The 20,458-nt window shown below is 44.0% G+C and overlaps 1 protein-coding gene across 18 annotated transcripts in view; it reads left to right on the forward strand.

Annotated features, from left to right (window-relative positions):
* The window catches only part of Fggy (FGGY carbohydrate kinase domain containing), a 362,592-nt gene that overhangs the window by 15,269 nt on the left and 326,865 nt on the right, over positions 1-20,458 (forward strand). For 13 of the 18 annotated variants that reach the window (XM_060365879.1, XM_060365896.1, XM_060365885.1 and 10 more), the window contains one exon: positions 13,179-13,393. In XM_060365879.1, the coding sequence (XP_060221862.1) occupies positions 13,190-13,393 (204 nt within the window). In that variant the 5' untranslated portion in view covers positions 13,179-13,189. Of the gene's footprint in view, positions 1-7,206; positions 7,334-13,178; positions 13,394-19,305; positions 20,442-20,458 lie in introns of those variants that run through there. The other 5 variants (XM_060365878.1, XM_060365895.1, XM_060365886.1 and 2 more) reach the window with 4 other exon arrangements.

Consider the following 20,458-nt stretch of genomic DNA (forward strand, 5'->3'; position numbering starts at 1 on the left):
GCTTGGAACTCACTGTATAATACAAGTAGCGCTGAACTCACAGTGATCTTCCTGTTTCAGCCTTTCAGGTCGGCTGGGATGGTAGGTGTGAGCTACCATGCTTGGAAGAATTTGTGTTTTAAGTTGATGATATATGACCAGCATGTTTCTGTAGCTCTTTTTTATTCTTTTTAACAACTATTTGTATATTCTTTTAAAAAACTCCCTTCTCAATAAACGTGTGTTAATTTCTTCTTCTCCTTCTTCTTCTTGCAAGGGTTTTCTTGCATAAAAAGTGTTGTTGGAGTGGACATTTTTGTGTAGCTTTATGATGATCCAGTGATTCATCAATTTTTAGAAGTTAAACTGTTAGGTAAAGGTAGGCTATGAAAGCTGACGGATATTGCCAAGTCATTCTACAGATGATTGCGTGAGTTGCTTTCCTGGGGAAAGTATACCTCTCCATGTTCTAAGCGAAAGTGGGCATTTTCTGAGTTTGAATGTCTGCTAATGTGTTATATTGCAATTCTATCTCAGCATTGCTTTGATTTGTAACCCTTCATTCCTTTGAGGCTGGAGATGCATTTGCTCATTTCTATTCATCTCTCACTGAACCGCCCACTTATTTGTGTTTCAGAAGAGGAAACATGAAGGCCCGAGGCAGCAAACTGGAAGTTTTGCAGCAAAGGGTTAATTTCTGGGAGTAAGGGCTAGAGTGGAGACATGGGAAGGCTTGTGGAGGAGCACCTTCCTAGCTGCATATATATTGGGTAATTTACCCCATGATAGTCTTTGCAGTGGTGTGTTTGAAGAATGGCAGGCTGTTTTAATTTTTCAAATTGAGTATTTGGTTTTCACATAACTGATCCTTTAGAGTCTGAAGTGGTTCTCAACTTTTCTAATGCTGTGACCCTTTAATACAGTTCCTCATGTTGTGGTGACCCCCAACCATAAAATTATTTTCATTGCTACTTCATAACTGTAATTTTGCTATTGTTATGAATTATAATGTAAATATTAGAAATGCAGGATATTTGATATGTGACCCCTGTTAAAGGGTCATTTGACCCCAGAGGGTCATGACCACAGGTTGAGAACTGCTGTTTAATGCTTTTTTTCCTGGGCCTTCAAGCTGCCTGTCCACATTTCATGAACAGGTGAATATAAGAACATACCAAAGACTGCAGTCATCTTAGCTTTTGTCTGAGGCAGGTGTTTTGTTGTGCAGAATGGATTTTGTGGCTTTCCCTGAGGCTGCCTGGGATGTCTGTCTGACATCCTCATTAAGGTTGGTGGTTTCTTCTGCTGTTTTAATTTGAGTGACTTTCTGGGAAAAACTGTGGATTTCAGCCAGAATGCTAATGTCTGTGGCATTACTTTGAAGGACTGGTTAGTTCTGTAGAAAATCATTTTGTAGTTAATTATGTTAGCAAATCAACAGCAGCCTCTTGGAGGGAAAAGTGATAGGGGAGAAGGTGCATATATATTTAAATTATTCATAATTCAGAGAAGGGTGAGGAATTCATTTCCCAGAAAGAAGAGTGTACATGAAAGTAATTCATGTTTGCATATAATTTTCATGTTACAGCTGTAACTTTGTCGTGGGCATATCAGGGATTAAAATAAAATGCCTTTACATTTAGGATAGGATGCTCACTGCACTTTGTGCCAATTCAGACATTTTACACTTCTAGCTAATGAGAGATCTTCAATCCCAAGCCTGTGGTTTTAGTGGACTTGAGTGTCAGTAGGGCTTGCAGAAAGGGAGTTGACCCTTGAGGGAGTCCATGGATACTCATCTGGATGGAGTCTGTCCTTCTCTCCTTTCTTCCTACAGACATTGGCTCCCTGTCGTGGAGTACCACCGTCACAAAGAGGAGTGTGTAATACACAGAATGGTTGCTGTATTACTTGTCTGCTGCTGTGATAAACTGCCATGACCAAAGCAACATACAGAAGGAAGAGTTTATTTTAATCTAATGTTCCAGGGGGAAAGTCCATAATGGTGGAGGAGGATGAGACTAGAGCAGAAAGTTGAGAGACCACATCTTCGGCTCTGAATACAAATCCCAGAGAGTGCCCTGCAAATAGGGTCGGGCAGTAGTTCTTAAAGCCCATCCCAGTGACACACTTTCTTCGGGAAGACTACACTTCCTAAAGGTTCCATAATGTGCCCAAACAGCACCGCTCAGTAGCCACCAAGTGTTCAAATATCTGAGTTTATGGGGGCATTCTTGTTCAAACCACCACCATTGATCACAGTGCTTCTGGAACTCTTTAGAGGAAGAGAATCATTAGTTCTTTTTATTTAAAAAGTTATTTGATTATTTTATGTATTAATATTCTTCCAACCTCATAACTCATTAATTCCCCCTTATTACCATTATACTATCTTGTGCTTATCTATAAACATGAGGAACGAACGCTTATTGAAGTAGAAATTAGTAGGCTGGAGAAGTGGCTAAGGGTGAAGAATAATGGCTACTTTTCCAGAGGACCTTGATTCAGTTCACAGTGCTCACGTAGTGGCTCCCAGTCATTTGTAACTCCAGTCCCAAGGGATTTGATACCTTCTTCTGGCCTCCCTGGGTATCAGGCATGCACATGGTACACAGACGTATATTCCGGCAAAACATTCATATGCAAAAATAATAAGAGAAGGCGGATACAGGCAGTATTTACTAAGCAGAACATGGAAAAGGAGATTCCGATTTCTGGTGACTGTCTGGGAAAGCCTCCTAGTCAAGGTGGATTTGGATCAAGGCAGTTCAAATAGTGTGGGAGGCCACACTGGTAGTAAGAGTTCTTTTCCTGCCGAGACAGACCTCAAGTTAAACATGGACTTTTCTCTACACTGGATTTCAAGGTCTTCAAGAGCTCGATCCTTCAGAATTTCTGCTTCCTCGGTGTGTGAACGGGAGAAGCAGCGTTCACAGTAGTGGAAGTTATAGCCCTTCAGTCCCCTGCAAAGGGAAGGGTAAGGAGGGCAAAAGAAGAGGTCTTATAAATAGGGGAGGGCTTATTGGAAGATGAGTGTTGTGTAGAAAATAAGAGAAGGGTAAAGGAGGGGAGGAAAAGGGGTGGAAAAAACCAAAAAGATGAACAAGGGTTTTACCAAAGAAAGTTTGTTGGTGGAGTTTGGGTTGTCTTCTGATGTGAGGGTTTATTCATGGTTATGTAAGAGCAGAACCATACAATTGACCACAAGCATTTGTGTGTGTGTGTGTGTGTGTGTGGAGAGAGAGAGAGAGAGAGAGAGAGAGAGAGAGAGAGAGAGAGAGACGAACTGTATGGCTTTTTGAAGTTGGTGATTTGGGCTGCCACCTAAGACTGTCTAAACATCCCAGGACTGGCATATCAGTTTTGATTTGTGTGGTTGACACTTCAGGAGGCCAGCATGGGATTTGACTTTCTGCCTTTTGTATTCCTGTTTCGAATTTAAAAGACACGCAAATTCTTATACTGTCTTATTCGTTCTTACTTATATAATGACTTCTGTCCTTTTTCTTTTTTGTCAACTTGACACAGGCTTTATGTCTTACTTACTGTGACGAAGGCAGCTTATGAAAGAAAGCATGTAACTTGTGGCTCACTGTTTGAGAGGTTAGTCCATGACCATCAAGGCAGGGAACATGACAGCAGATAGGTAAGCAGACAAGGCAGACATGATACTGGTGCAATAGCTAAGCTTATATCTTAACTACAAACAAGAGGGAGAAAGAGAGACAGAGACAGAGAGAGCCAGAGAGAGAACCAGAGAGAGGCAGAGACAGAGACATAGCGGGAAAGACAGAGACAGAGAGACAGAGACAACTAACTATAAATGGCTTGGGCTTTTAAACACTCAAAGCACCCTTTCCCTCCCCCCGCCAGTGACACAGATTCTTCAACAAGGCCACGCTTTCTAATCCTTCCCAAACCATTCCACTAACAGGGGACCAAGCATTCAAATATATGAACCTGTGTGGCCATTTCCTTCAAACCACCACAGGAGAGTTATCTGGAAAGATAAACCTCATTTGAGAAAAGGCCTCTATTAGGCAAGTTCATTTTCTTGATTAATGACTGATGTGGAAGGGCCCAGCGCATGGTGGTGGTGCCAACCATGGGCAAGTGGTCTTGAGGTGTTTAAGAAAGCAGGCCGAGCAAGCCGTGAGAAACAATCCAGTAATCATTTGTTCTGCTGTGCTCTCCTCTTCAGTTGCTGCCTCCAGATTCCTGCCTTGAACTTATGGAGTGGCTTACCTTAAGGGACTGAGATCCCGAATATGAAAGCCAAACAAGCCCTTTCCTCCCCAATTCGTTTTTGGTCATGACTGTTATCAAAACAATAGAACCATTAACTGGAATACTTCCTGTTACCTTGTATTTATTATTTTTTTTAAGTGGCTCATTACAAAGCATGAAGATCCTCAAAACGTAAAAAAAAGCACCAAGTTTTCATGAAGTATGAATCACAGCCTCTGGGACAGTAACAATTCTTTGGAGAAAGGCCGAGTGGTGTAGAAAGCAAGAAACCACTTAGCTGCCATATGCAGTCTTACTAGGCACATTAGGTTTTGCTGGAAGTACCTCCTGGGCCTCTTGTATAAGGGACCCAATTGAGAAAATGATCCTTTTGATCATGGTTCATGATCTCATCCTTGAAGGCTGTGCCCACTGTGCAAAGGATATAAACACCCATACCGCAGCAACATAAGACTGCACCATAAAATTCAGGACAATTTGTTTTTCAGTCTCATTTCTCTCATATACTGCCATAGAATAGGCACTGGGGTCTCTTTTTCTCGCTCTCTCTCTCTCCTGTGTGTCTGCATGTGTGTATGTGTGTAATATGAGATTTTATAGATATGATGAGAAGACCTCAAAATAGGTAACGTACATTTTTAATTAAACTTTCATAAAATACTTACAGGGGCTAGAGAGGTGGTTCAACAGTTAAAAGCACTGAACTGTCTGCTCTTCCAGAGGACACGGGTTCAATTCCCAGCATGCACATGGCAGCTTACAACTGTCTATAACTCCAGTTCCAGGGGATCCAGCACCTCAACACCGACCCAGATGCAGGCAAAATACAAATGCACATACAATTAAAAAGAAACTTTGCAAGTAAAAATAATCACAAACCAAAATTTTATTTATGTTAAACACACACACATACAGAAACAATTGTATGTGTGGAAAATGTGTACATGTAGAAAAGAGAACAAGAAAGGCTAAATAACAAATGATAAATTTAAGTAATAGACAAAATTCATTTACAAAGAATATATAAAGATAATAGTTTTTCTACTTCTGACACTGTTGTGGATTTTTAATTTCGGTGGTGGATAAGTGCGTAAAAATGTATCTAATAGGTAATTGGGAAGCTCCATAGCTTCTGTTCCCAATGGCAGCTCCGTGTAGGAGTTCATTGAGATGCACAGACTGGGTCTTGTTAGTTTTTGGTGGTTAATTGTGATAATACATATTACAAGATTGTGAAGTGGGAGGAGATGCTGTTCTGTGAGCTGTAGGAGTCTGGGCACCATTCTGACTTTTTGGGCCCTGGCACCCCTTGGCAATGCTGTATTGTTTATAGCAGATTTTTTTTCTGTGCCCTCCAGTGACATTGATCTCTCTTATTTATAAAGAAATAGTCCTTTTCAAATCCTTTCTATGCTCATCACTTTTCTTAATTTGAACAGTAATCACTTGGAGTCCAGTAGTTCAGAAAAGACGTGTTAAAAGACTTAGCCCAACTTGGTCAGTGGTAGGCACGTTGGGGTTGGGGCATTGCTTTTCTTTCTTCCAGCAGTGGTTTATCCATTCACCATCTTCTTGTTGAGTACCTTGCTTGTGCTAAACTTTCTCTGCATTGTGCATTGGTGATAGAGACATGAGCAAGGAGGAGGGCCCGGCCCTTTGCTCCCCTGTCAAGACACAGCCTTGTATCTCTGTAGGTTAACTTCTGCGCTCCTGCTTGGAGTTTTTCTCCAGAACCTCAGAAACAGTAAGTGTGATGGCTGGTGTTTTCTCATGATGCATGTTATCTGGAAGGGGCTTGAGGATCTACGTGCCAGGGGATTCACAGGCGACGCCCCAGTAGTCACGTACTTTTAGTCTTCACAGTTGGGTGACCAGCTGAGCACTCCAGGATGAGCAAGAGACTTTCAGAGTAGACAAATTGCTTTGCTGGTACATGTTTTTGGTATTATGACTTTGTCTGCCTTGAAAAATGCCATTTTTCTGGTTTCTTTTCTGTGTTGTGGGCTTCTCTTGGGCAGAAAGTCTGGTAGATATATTTGTGGTTAAGGAATATATCTACTTTTCTTTTCCCTTATTCTTCTCCCTTTACCTCCTCCTCCTTCTGGCTGCACTAGACCAGGCCTTTTGTGTAGGTGAGTACTGGATATTACTAATGAGTAAAAGCTTGTACTCCCTTCCAGGAACTTCTCAGTAGCTGCCTGGGGATGAGCTCTCCTTAGTCCCTTCCTTCTCTTTAATGCGGTGGTTCTCAACCTTCCCAATGATGTGACCCTTTAAAATACAGATCCTCTTCTTGGGTGACCCCAACCATAAAATTATTTTTGTTGATATTTCATAACTATAATTTTTCTACTGTTATGAATTGTAATGTAAGTATATGTGTTTTCTGATGGTCTCAGATCACCCCTGTGAAAGGTTCATTCGACCCCGAAGGGCTGAGAATTGCTGCTCTAACTAGTGACTGCAGACTTGACCTGCAGCACACTCACGCTTCCTGTAGGTTTGTACCAGACCACAGGTAAATTTGGATGAAAGATATTTTCTTTAGTTGCACTAATTCCACAGACTTGGGAATCTAAGAAGTACTTGAAGTATTTCTTTTGAGCTAGTATTGGCAACCAGACTACTCTAAAAATATGTTTTTCAAGCTACAAAGCTGAGGAGGAGGGGGCCAGCCATAGAAGATAGCCTTTTACTTTAAGAGGGAAAGAGCTGTTAGCAAACCACCCTTACTTGGTTCTCGATATGCTGATAGAAACCACAAAGAACTTGGTATTGCTGCCGTATGGACTCTTTTCTTCCTGTTCAAAATTTTCTCACCATGTGGGATATACTCACACTTTTCTGTGAATACATTAAGACAGAATTGAACAGTACAGGCCTACCTGTTGCTTGCCTCATCTCCCAGTCTTACCCAAACCTGATTACAGTGTAACCAAATCCTAAATTGCATGAGGCTAGAACACATGAGTTCCCGGCAGAGTCCAAAGATCACTGTTGAATGAGGACACTGAATTCTTTCCCCAATCCTGGGACACACTGTCTGTAGGCTGTCACTGACTAAACTGAGCGTGGTGGAGTGGCTCTTTAAGAAGTAGAATCTAAGGTAAGCTCATCCACTCCCCAGGGATGTGGTGCTGGGAAATAGTCTCATTGTGATTAGGTTATTTAAGGATAAGAAGGGAACACAGGGGCAGCACAATTCCCTAGGGGTTGGTTTTCAGCAGAACATTTGTAGTATTTACCCCGTTCTAGGGATGACTGAAATAGTTTTGCAGAGAGCGGCCCCTCCTTTCCAGGTCTCCCTCCTTTCCTCATGTGGCATTTGAGCAGCTTGCACACTTGCTGAAGAATCAGCTGGGGAAGATGTGACTTCCTATGGTACTTCTAATACTGTTTATGCAGGTCATCATTTAATGAACCATTTAAATATTTATGGCACAGAACAGTCTTTTGATCATAAATAGGGGCCAGGAGTCAATACAGTCCATGCTGGGGACTTTGGAGAACCTGATTTTTGAGGCGTCATAGACTGAGACCTGAGGTACACCTCAGGACTTGTGTGCAGCCCAGCTTGAATTTCTCTTCATTGTTTTTCTTTCTTCTTGCCATCCACAGGCCATGGCCTTCTTTCTCTTTCCTTACTGACCCCTCCACCCCCAACAGCTGCTTTTCTTTTTAGAGTATTCATCTTTGCTTAAAAACAGTGAAATGAAACCTAAGTTCTACTCATCATTCATAAAGCAGGCTTGGAATTGTCTGGACCTAGCCTGGAATCATAGTTCCTCTGTCTCTGCTGTGCCCTACCCAGCGTCCCCTTATCATACCTCAGCTCATCTCCCACTGCTTACTTGACAGGGCTAAGATAAAGATCATGACCTCATGTGGATGATTTTCAGGGCAGAGCTCAAGAAAGACTAGCTTTTGTGGCATTTTGTTGTTATTGAAGAAGTTGTCAAAGGCTTTGATTTCAGTTTTAGCAGAATATTGTAGAAAGCACCTCTGAACTTACTATTGTAGGCTGGGGTTCAAATCCTGGGGCTGGTGTTTGCTGCCTGTGTGCTTTGGGCAGGTTCCTCCTGCTGCTGAGTGACTGAGACATTTACTCACCTCATTGATTGGGTTTCTGTAGTATGATAAGCCTTTGATGGAAACAAGCCACACAGGGGGTGATCCTAACCCCTTCTTCTCAATTAGAAAGAGAATATTTTTCCCTTCAATTAGAAAATGTTATTTCCTAAATTTGAAAAAAGGAATAGTACTTCTCTATTTTTTAGGTTGTGTATCTTTGGGTCCCCATTAAGTTTGGAGTTCAGGACACAGATGACTGTACTTGTATCCAAGGAACAAAGGGCACAGAGTAGGAGGGGCAAGGGATCCAGTTTCAGGGAACCTGAGTGCTTACTGGTTCAGACTTGCTTGATTTCAGGTTCCCGGTGTGGAAACAACTCTTAAAGAGATTAAGACCACAATAGTGGAGAATGCTGGACCTGAATGTTCAGTTAGGATCTATTTCTTAGAAAAACATGAGCTGGGAGTCTTGTGCAAATGCTGCTGGCTCACAGAGGGCTGCAGGCATACGATAGGAGGCCTGGTAATATTTTATGGCAGGTGGAAAAGCCAATGAGAGGCACTCTAGTGTGGAAGGACAGTCTTTGAAGGTGGACAGCCTGGCTTCTGAATTAGCTAACCTCAGCACGGTAGGCAAGAGCCCTTGGACACAGTCCTCAGCAAATCAACGTTTAGTAATGGAAGGCTATCAGAGGGCAGTAGAGCCTATATCTGAAGGGCTTTGAGGTGAGAGGGGATGGCTCACTGTCCTACCTAGTGGCTGTATGAACTGTTGGAGTGTAGTGCTTCAGTCAGCTAGGACTCATCAACAAGCTGGGGTTGGTAATACTTGTTTCGTTTCTTCAGAGGTTCTCAGGATCAGAACAGTGCAAACAGGCTGCTTAGCAGAATGTCAGATACCTAGTAAGCACTGTATCTTTTATCATTCTCTGATGATAGGTTCTTATGGTACCCAGTTCAAGCAGTGGGTCTCAAGCCTTGATGAATTTCTGCTTTGTCCCATGCACTGGCTACAGTATGGACACAAGCGTACTGTTTGAGTTAGCTGTAATGGTTTCTCTATACTTTCTGCACAAGGTGAGGGCTCTCTTGAGGGTAGGTTCTTTTCCTAGATTCAGAATCCAGACCTAGAGCAAGCCCACACCTGGTGAGTGGAAATCATTCTCTGATTTTCTTGAGATTTTTCTTCCTCCTAGAAAGAAGCCAGAGTGCTTCTTTGAGTGAAGCAGAAGTTTTTGTACTTATTTCCTAGTTTCTCTTCAAGGTTGGGTAGTATTAGGAAGCTTTTGTTAAGAGCAGAAACTGTTGGCATTCTTGGGTCTGTGGTGTGATGGTTGTCACCTCTGTGAGCGTGGCAGAACCTAAAATCACCTAGGTGACGAGCATCATCTTCATTGCTTTAGTTGAGGTGAGAAGACTGCCCACCATGAATGAAACCAAGTCCTGTCTGGGTTCCTGGATCATGTAAATGCAGACCTGTTGCTGAGCAAATATGCTTCCATTAACTGCCTGTTTTCCATTTGTGGATTCAGTGTGACCAGGTGGCTCAGGGCACTGCTGCCTTGATTTCCACATCACAGTGATGGTTTGGACCCTTGAGCCAGAATAAACCATTTCTCTCTTAAGATACTTTTGTTTTTTACTACAGCAACAGAGGAGTAGCTAAGGCACATGGGAAGAGCTTCTCACAATGGGGATGGTGGAAGCAAGAAGAAATCCATGGAAAATGAAGTGCCTGCAGCTGGTGGCAAGTGGGTAGAGCAGCCGGCCAGGGCAGTCCGAGAAAAGGCATCCTGTTGTGTTGTCAGTCACCTTGTCCTCAGTGGAGTGCCAGGTGCAAGAACACCGTGACAACTTCATTTCATATACCACAAAAAAAGAAATTCTACCAGTGGATTCTAGGATGCCGTTGACTATAAGATTAACTGTGGTCTCAGGGAAGCTAAATAGGGATTAAAAAAAAAAAAAGAGAAGTTCTCTTAAAAGTGTCAAAATGAGCCAATGAGCCAGGTGTGGTGGTACATGCCTATAATCCCAGCACTTGGAAGGCAGAGGCAGGTGGATCTCTTTGAGTTCAAGGGCAGCCTGGTCTACAATGCAAGTCCAAGGTAGCCAAGGCTAGAAAGCAAACAGTGTCTCAAAAAACCAAAAAAAAAAAAAAAAAAAAACCAAAACACAAAAATCAAAATGTGGCTGTAAACATTTATGAAAATACTTACTTGGTTGACAGAGAGGTTAGAATAAGCCAGCACAGTATGAGGTACAGTGAGGTGTGTGCAGCAGCTGTGGGGGTTAGGCAGGGCACAGGTAGGACAGCTGGTTTACCATGCCTCTGGGAATGCCCCAGGTTCTCCCTTCTAGGTTTCTGTAAGCACCGCTTATGACGCACGCTGTGGATGTCATCTAGTGCATTTCTCTGAAAGGAACCCTGTGAGGTGACGCCTGACTTTGCAGCACAGACTGAGAAATTTAAACAATGAAGGCGGGGCTCTTTTCTCCTCCCTCCCCTTACTGATAAAGGAGCTCATTCAGTAAACCACTATGGAAAACCAGTTATATTCCAGACACTGGAAGGAAGTGGGGGATGCTTCAGTAAATTCTCCCTTTTCAGGTTTAGTTTAATAAGGGAGATAGACATAGAAACATACCACCAAAAACATGGTCCAGAGAGACAATTTAGACACTGTGCTGTACTGGCAGCCTTTGTATGTGTGCACGAACAGCAAGAAGGTCCTCCTTAGAGAGGAAGAGGACAGAATTGTGGAGGGAAGAGCAAGTGATGGGAGGGACCTCTGTCAGGGCAGAACACAAGTATATACTTCCAGGACTGTGAGGATACTTAGAACCCCAGTGGGGAGGGCCAGGGCAATGTTCATTGGGGTTGAGAAGCTCACAGAAGGCCTCACTTGGGGAAGGCCTCAGCTGTCCTAAGAAGGAGTCTAGGAGAGTAATCACTGTGGTGTTCCACCATGGCTCGATCCTGGAAATCTGACTGGGGGTACTAGGAAGTGAGAGGATAGACACACAGATGCAAGCCCAGAAAAGCCAGGACTGGATGGGCCAGGCACATTTTGATGGAGTTACACCACCAAGAGTTTTGATTGTGGAGGTGGAGATTATTGTATACAGTTATAGGAAGAGGCAGGGTTATCGTATATGGTTATAGTGGAAGGCAGGGTTATTATATATAGTTATAGGAGGAGGCTCTGATATTCCCATGTGTTTGCAGTATTGTGGCCTTTGACATGGTTATACCTTGGTCGAGGTTGAACAATACACGTTCACTAAGGAATTCCTTGATTCCCCAAGAAGCACTGACAGAAAGCAGGGATCGGGGTGGGGGTGGGGGCTAACAGCTCAGCCTGTATCTGTTTCATTTAAAATTTTATTTTTATTGGTTACTGGCTTAAAGAGAAGATATCACTGCTGAGTGAATGAAGGAATGGATTTCAAAGCCTGTACTCATGTTTATATGAGTTCCCAAGGGAGGAAAGCCAGGGAGACAGGAGGACCCACCTGCTGAGACTGGAACCCTCTCAGGCTCAGGGAGAGGCAGTGAGCATTATTACTCTTGCTTCCCCATTTTCTTCTTCACCTGCCACAGAGCCAAAAGGGAGCAAACACAGATGGGAAATCATTGTGATTAAGCCAGAAGCTATCGCTTTTACTGACGTTTTGTTTTCTGGTTTTCTTTTTCTTTTTTTATTGGGGTAAACATCCAGGAGGCAGTAACTGAACATCTGCTGGGTGTCTTGCTTTAGAATCCCCAGGGGTGTTGTGGCCAAGGAACCATTTTCTTCCTGAAGTTGAGGTGCAGACTGCTGCTGATGTTTAACAAGTTGGACCACAGGAGCTCTGACCGCCCTGCTGACCAGGGGGCCAGCTGGGCTGTGTCAGTGAAGTTAGTGTCTGGAGGCTGCCCCACGTGAATCTGGAGAGTGAGAGGCCTGGGAGAGTTCTGTGTCATGTGGCTCATCCTGTGAGCAGCCCCAAGGGCCCAGGGATTCCTGAGGGTTCTCTGGTCAGGTTTCCTTGTAACTCATCAGGGGTCTGTCAGGAAAATAGATCATCTAACATACTCTCTCAATCCTGGGTCTCTCCTGGGTCTTCTTCCAATTCCCAGTCAGCTCATGATGGCTGCAGTGTATGTGCTTCCTCTCCAAATCATTATGTCGGGCCTCTGCAGGAAAAAGGAGGGTGCCCAGGGTCGCACAGGTGGGGGGTTCAGGGCCCAGCCACTGCAGTGAAGCACAGTGAACGCCTTTTGTTTCCAGACATTGCTTTTCTTGCCATTGTAATGTGTCATCACCATCATGATGGACATTCGCTTTCAAGAGGGTGTGGACCTAGTGTGAAACAAAACTTACTTGCCTTACAGAGTCTCCCCTGGTCCAGCATCACCACAGAGACTCCCTTGCGCTTGCCTCCTCTCACAGAGAATTATGGAGAGCATGTTGCTGTGTACTCTGCTTGGCACAGGATACCGGCAAGGCTGATTTGTTGCATGGGTAGCTGAGAAATGATGCTTCTTTTGGTTCCAAGGCTGCTGTTGACTCTGGGATTCAAATTCCCAGAGTCAACATCCATCTCTAAAGCTCCATCTCTGTTTCCTACTACTCTCTCATTGTCCCAACTTTGTGGAAGTCCTTATGTAATTAGGTGCTTAATTTCTGACTCCCACGCAGGAGTGGGAGTGCCATGTGTTGGATGTGCCTGTTCTCTGACCACCGCACTCAGTGCCTGTAAAACCTTTGACAGGATACACAAATGATAAACAGTCCCCACGTAGGTAGTCCTTTTATGGCCCGTTTGAGGATGTTTCTTGGCTGTCTGAGCAAGCCTGCCAGTCTTCACATGGCTTTTGTGCTTGTTTGCCATAGGTGGAGGGACCATGATGTCTGGTGGAGACCAGGAGCCAGGTCACTACTACGTGGGCATCGATGTTGGAACAGGCAGTGTCCGTGCAGCTCTGGTGGACCAGAGGGGGGTCCTTCTGGCTTTCGCGGAGCAGCCAATTAAGAAGTGGGAGCCCCAGTTCAACCACCACGAGCAGTCCTCAGAGGACATCTGGGCAGCATGCTGCCTTGTCACAAAGGTAAGAGCCAAACCGTGGCATCTCCTCCTTGTGTACACCCCTCCTGTCCTGCACTTGTGTGTGTGCATGCTTGGTATGCACACTGTATTAGAGCAACCCAGCATGGAGCTGGGTGGTGTAGGCCTTACCTTTGAGAAGCAAACCTTCCTGTTGGGAGGGACAGAGAGCTGAAGTGTGCTGGGCAGACTGCTGCAGCCAGTACATATAGCCAGAGGTGACTATGAGGGCATGGGTGTGGGGAAGACAGGCTAGAGGATGCGGAAGCCTGAGGCGTGGAAACGAGAATTGTGTCTGTATCCTATGCCGGTGTGTCAATACACACTGTAGTTGAACCTGCATGGCTGCCCTGTGGCTAGTATTACTGCTGCCCCCATTTTATTTTCATCCGGGAAGAAATAGAAAGGGGCATGCTAGTCAGCTCACCCCAGCTCAGGTAAGAGTTAGTGGTTAGTGACTGACAGCAGCAGGGCAAAACACTAATGTCTGATTCCTGTTAACAGTGAGTTTTGTATCCTCCCAATTGACACACAAGGGCACTGCATTGTGGGTAGGAAAAAGAACAAGGGTAAGAATAAGGGCAGAAAATTGTGGCATGCCCCGAGGAAGCTGGGCATCTTTGTATGAGCCCCACACAGACTGGGCTTGCTGGTTTAAGGAAGGAGGTGATGCTGGCTGTGACCAGTCTGTATTTGAAGTTTGTGCTGTTAGTATGACTTGATGTTTTGATGATCATTAACAACAGTCATTCTTTTATCTTCCTCCCCACCCCTAAAAGAAGAAAAAAAAATGAAATCCTGAGTTCTGTTCCTTGTCCCTGTTTCTAGTTGAGGTCCTTAAATATTCATGAAGTGCTTGGTAATTTTCTGCTGGACAGTCCCCCATTTTTTTTCTGTATTGATTGGTCTGGTTAAACTTTGATGAGCTCTGGGCAGCTGTTAGTGCCCCAGAGAAAACCGCAGAGAGGTGGCTTGGTCCACCCAAGCACTCTACAGAAATAGAAGAGGGGTCATCTTCTCTTCAGCCTGTTTAATTTTCCTCTTCTCTCCCGGCTCCCAGACCCAGCCTCCATGAAAACCTTCTGCTCTTTGCCCTCAGGTCTCTTTTGTTCTTCTAACGTTCCTGCCATTAAGGAAACTGTCAAGAAGAAAATATTGTTCCCTGATGAAGAGCTCCCTTAAAGCAGGTCTGCTCCAGCACAGCTTGGTTTAATGGCAGACTTTTAATCATCTGCCAGTAGTGGCCAGCTTGTCATTTGTGTCAGCCCTGATAGCCACAGAAGTGCAGGCATTAACGCTCAGCCCTGCCTGTCACTGCAGCAGATCTGCAGAAAGCCTATGGGCCTCAGGCTGTGCCTCTCAGATTATATACAGAGGTGTGGTGGTGTGCCGAAGTGTGATGTGTCTGCTCAGAACCTGTTGTGAGCGGGAGCTTTAAGGAGGAGGGAAGTTTAACACATGAAGTATGCATCCTGCAGTTAAGCTGCCTGGGTGGGTAGCATTGTTTGGCTTGTGATCCTGGACTCGTTACCATTTTGTGCTCCATTTCCTTCTCAATCAAAGAAGGTTAATAAGTCCCCAGCTTGATAAGATTGTTGTGATGATTAAGTGAACTAAAGTATATAAAAGTTTCCAGCAGTGTCAATCATTATTGCCTGTGGTGGTGATAACAAAATGAGTAAAGCTAGGAGAATGGATTGCTGAGACAAAATACTAGACATGCGAGTGTGCAAGGGGATGGCAGCTCTTGGGAATGTTTACCTGCTCCCCAGAGGGTCAGGGCTCCTTCTGTGGAAGTGGCATTGGTCTAGGTCAAGGGCTGGTGTCCCTTCTACGCTGGCTTGTCTTTGCTCCCTCAGTGACTCCAGAAAGCTGAGACCCTGAGAGCAATTGTGAACTTCTTCCCCTCTTTTCTTTTCTCTTTTCCTTTTTTAAAAAAGGAGATTGTGTTTCCCATAGTTGCATTAATAACAACAGAAATAACAGTGATACTGTCAAGGCAGTGATGATGATAGCAGCTTACATTCCTCCTTTAGCAATCATGTTCTAGGTGCTGCGCTCAACACTGTGTGCCCATCTCTTCATTTTGTCCTTGTAACAGTCTTTGTAGACAGTTTCTCTTCTCATGAAGTAGTTTAGAAGAGGTCTTAAGGTGGCTCAGAGGCAGGTCTCAGGCCCAGCCCTCTATCCTAAGGCCCTCCCTGTGACCTCTGCTTGCAGTCAGAGGTGTTGTAGGGTGCTGCTGTGTGGGGCCAGGAGCTCACCTTGTTGGTTTTTGTAAGCACTTGATGATAGTGCCTTTACCTGGCTGTTGCTCATGGGAAAAATGTGGGCCCTTAAAATCGGTATACCTTTGTTGGGCCATTATCCAGAACACCTAAAACATTCGCAAGAAACATGGAAGTTCTAGGAGACACACACAGTCCCTGATCTTTTAATGCACTTTTGGAATCCACAGATGTGTGTCATTCCAAGATGATAAGAACATCACAAGTTTTTAAGATTACTGAATCTCCACTGGGGAAGCGAAGAGAAGCTGACGGAACCATCACGCATCTAGTGGTTGTTTGTTAAATGTTGTTCTTATTTTTATGTCTGCGTTCGTTCATATGTATGATGTGCATGTTCATATGTGTACACATTTGTGTGCAGGCATGCATGTGTGTGCATGTGTGTACAGGTATACATGAGTGTGTGAGCAGGTGTACGTGTGTGCGTTTGCGTGGTGTGCATGCGTGCATGCGCGAGAGAGAGAGAGAGAGAGAGAGAGAGAGAGAGAGAGAGAGAGAGAGAGAGCTGGAAGACAACCTGGATGTCAACTTGGGTTCCAACTTGGGTTCTCATGCGTGTGAGGCAAACACTTTACCAACTGAGCCATTTCCTTCACCCCAGGGAACTTCTATTTTATTTAGTCTGAAAATAATTTATGGAGCATGGACTGTATGCTACCGTGTTTGTCAAACGTAAGAACTTATATAGAGAAACATAATAATTTCTCTGGTCCTAAAGCTGAAATGGCTTAATCTGCATGGGAATAAAACCCCATAAACACATGAAACTAATGAAATGTGATTTTGTTTTAAGTTGGTGCTTGCTGTATGGACAGTAATTTTAATGTCTTACATTTATAGAGCTGTTATCGTATACGAAACACCTTTGTATGAATGTAATTATGCTTACAGTATAAATAGGGGCAGGGCTATTGTTTCCACTTGACAGGTGGAAAGAGAAACTGTGGACCAGAGAGTTGGATGGCTTTTGCAGAGTTCCTAGGTAGTGACAGCCCAGGCTCAGATGGGAGAAGTCTGTGTATTCTCTGCTTCCAGCACCTACTGCCCACATCATTTTCAGAGCTAAATACAGATCTTAGCATCTGTGCAACTTCTCTGATCTAGTCTATTACACCTATAGTGATGGTTTCTGTGTTTAAACTGATTGTTACTCTTGGTCTTCCAACTTTTAGTAGCTCCCCATTTTTCTCTGGATAGAACCCAGAATTTGTAACATGCCTTTATGGCTCTGCAAAGTCTGGCTCCGCCCAGGGTCATTCTTTCTGTGCCCCTGGCTGTCTGTTCCAGCCCCCATTGCTTGTCCCGTGTTCAGACAGAACCACTTGGAGAGAGGCTTTCCTCTCCCTAGAACCTCTTCTTGTCTTTGACTATGCCAGTATCAGAATTTTGCACATGGACAAACGGAGATGAGGTGAAAGGCTGGGGGAAGGAAGATCTTGTGGGAATTGGTGGCAATGGAGGAGACAGAGGGGACCTGAGAATTTCAGCTAGTAGAACATTGGGACCGCTGCCATAAATGGAATTGTCCCAGGACACCACTGTACGCTGCCACACTAGGTCAAATCCAGGTCTGGTTTTTTTTTTTTCCTTTCACTGGCCACTGCGGGAAGTGTTAGAGCATTCTGTCCTGGGGCCTTGCATGTAACATGTCCCATATAAATTGTATTCTTTTCATTGCTGTTCCTGGCCCAGAGCCTTCCCCCTGGCTGAATTCCCACTAAGAACACTGCCCAGATTTGCTTATTCTTGAAAGTTCTTCGACAAGATTACCTTTTTTGAAAACAACCTTCCCCTCCTCTGGCATTCCCGATCCTCTTGACCAATCACCTTTGGGTATATTATATCTACATGCTATCATTTATTTGACTCATTGGCTATTTACCTATGCTAAAATGTAATCTTTTAAAGAGCAAGGAGTGGAGGAAAATATTTTTTTCTCCATTGTTTCTCTAATATCTGCATGAACACAGCTTGACCCAAATGACCATGACTGTGCTTTTTAAGGATCAACTGAATGAATGAGTGACTTGTGTAGGTAATGGGATGATTGGACCCCAGGACATCTGGAATTACATAATTCCATGCATGCCTGTGCAACTGACAAAAACATTCAAACCTATATTTGAAAGAGTACAGTACCAGCCCCATGGACCTCTGCTATGAGCTGGATTCTGTCCACAATGCCCCCCAAACTTTGACCCTTGCTCTAAACAGAATAGAAAACTAGATCAATGCATACCAATTCTCAGTGTATGTGTGTGTTTCTTAAGAATGCCACAGACACACCCAATATGGCGGAGCTTGATCATTTCAGTCACATGCAGAATTGAAGCCATAGTAGGAACAAAAGATGCACAATCCCTTCCCCAAATTCTTATTTCCTGCTCCAGAGCTGCAGGTTGACAGTAGTTAGGCATGGATCAATTACCTAGATGAGGCTGTAGCATATTCCAACCCCGAAAATTCTTTACTTCCAGAATAAGGTGATTTGTCTTCAGCGAGGGAAATCTCTTTTCTGCTGGATTGCTGGAGTGAGTTTACTACGCTTTCTTCTCCCACTAACAGGACTATAAATAAGATTTCATGGGCAAGTCCCAGAGCCCTTGTGATAATGTGTCCCTGTAAGCAGCTCTCTGGGATAGGCTGGGAGGGGAAAGTGGGGGAAGGGGTTGTCCCTTGGTGTGGAGAGGAATGCTTCTAAGGTATGTCCTTATAAGGCTAGCTGTCTCAGTCAGATTTAATGCATAATGCCACCAATTTTTCAATTTCCTGTGAATGGTGCCTCATAGAACTAAAGGGATGGAGATTTTATCACTGAAAAGCTGTGATTTGAACCCAGAGCTCGGTAAGCTTCAGAGGGCATTCATAAAATCAAGGAAACTATTACTTTTGGTCTTAGTAGAACGTTACACCCATTAATCCACGAAAATATTTGAGTCTACAGTTTGCTGTTGCTTCATCTTTGCCTTTGATTTGTATTTGTGTTCATATAGCAGAGAACATGCTCCCTGTTGAGCATAAACATCTTAAATAGACATAGTACAGTGATGAGTAGGTTTCCTGTCTTTACACAGAGGTGCTCTGGTTCTATAGTCCCTCAAGCCCGCAGAGCCTGCCAGAGCCTGCCATCTTCCCCTGTGGGTTTCCCTTATTTCCAGGAAACCAAGACTGAGAAAGATTGAGATTATTACGGAAATGCTCGAGTTCAAACCAAGAAGTGGCTGTCAGACACTGTATCCCGTGCTGCCTGCTTTGGGCTCTCATTGAGTCACCCATATGTTCTCAAACTTGTTCTTTTGATTAACTGCAGGCTCTGGAACATGGATGCGCCCTATCATATGCACCCTGGGCACAGGGGCCAACAGAGCCATACAACAAGGAGATTTTAGGGCTGGCTTGTTCACTGATGGATATCCCGCACACAATATATTAAGTTTTTCTTTTCTTTTTTTTTTTTTTTCAGTTTCATAAGGATTAAATTTAAGGAACTAAATAAAGCATATGGCATAGTAGATGTGTCATATATGACAGCATTTGAGTATTATGTGGCTAATATTGCTTCAAAAATAGAATGCTGTCTTTGTCGGAAAGCCATAGTGACTGTGTGTAGCTCTTTTGTGGTGCATATTAAATACTAAGAAACAGGCTTCTAGATTGTGTCTAGTAGTCCCCAAAGGACAAAGCTCTGCATTTTAAGATGAATTCAAAACTCCAAGTCCATGGAGGCAGGTGAGATGGGTCAGTAGATAAAGTGCCTGCTGTATAAGCGTGGAGGTCTGAATTTAGATCTCCAGATGGCACACACAGAAAAGATGGGCACGGCTGTATGTGCCTGTAACTCCAGCTGTGGGAACTGGGGAGAGAGACAGGGGCCACATAGCCTAGCCAAAATGGCAAACTCCATTCAGGGAGAGACACTGTCTCGACAAATAAGGTGTACAGCAATAGAGGAACATCCCTAATGTTGACCTCTAGGCCCCCATATACTCAAGCATGCACATACCCATCCTACACACACCACATTCACAAACACCCGTGAAATGGGTTTTAAAAATTCAAGTCCAAAGTCTTGTCTTTGGCTCAAGGCAAACTCAGCGGAGTGCATTAATGAAACAAACTAAAAACAAAACAAAAGCAGCCAGCTTCCATTACTTCCAAGATACAGTGCTGTGGCAGACACGAGGAAAACATTCTGATTGCGAAAAGGAGAAATATAAGAGTAACTGGCTTAAAATAAGCAAGTCCCAAGCCCAGCATCATAGATGTTAAAACCAAAAGCTCAAACCTAATGTGGATCTGGACTCTAAGCCTCAGCAAATGTCGTCCTTAAGTTTGCTGCTCATAAGCCATTTCTTCCCCTCCTCCCTCTGGTTTGCTATGCTTGTCATGGGTTGTACATCCCTGGTTCTTTCTATCTTCCTATATCCTTGATGCAGCTCTGCTCTAGGGGTCTGTTAGGTATTCTTTGAGAGGAGATTGAATCTTAGTGCATCTGTGGGCCAGCAGAACCAGCAAGGGCCACCAACCTGGGCCTCTTTGAACCACAGCTCCATTGCCACAGAGTCCTCTGTTGGTGAAAAGAGGGGATTGGGTACTGAGGTAACTATGAGCAACAAGCCCAAGGAGGGTGCACTGAGCATTATCCCTGAAACAGATTTGATGATCTATGTCTTTGAGCTTGTTACAGGAGTGTTGGCACCGAAGGGGTTTGAAATATCCTCTGGCCCTCTACAGTTATCTTGACTGTCTGCAATCTATGTAGTAAGTCTCCCACACTG

The sequence above is a fragment of the Meriones unguiculatus genome, chromosome 12, assembly GCF_030254825.1.
Source record: "Meriones unguiculatus strain TT.TT164.6M chromosome 12, Bangor_MerUng_6.1, whole genome shotgun sequence".
NCBI lineage: Eukaryota > Metazoa > Chordata > Mammalia > Rodentia > Muridae > Meriones > Meriones unguiculatus.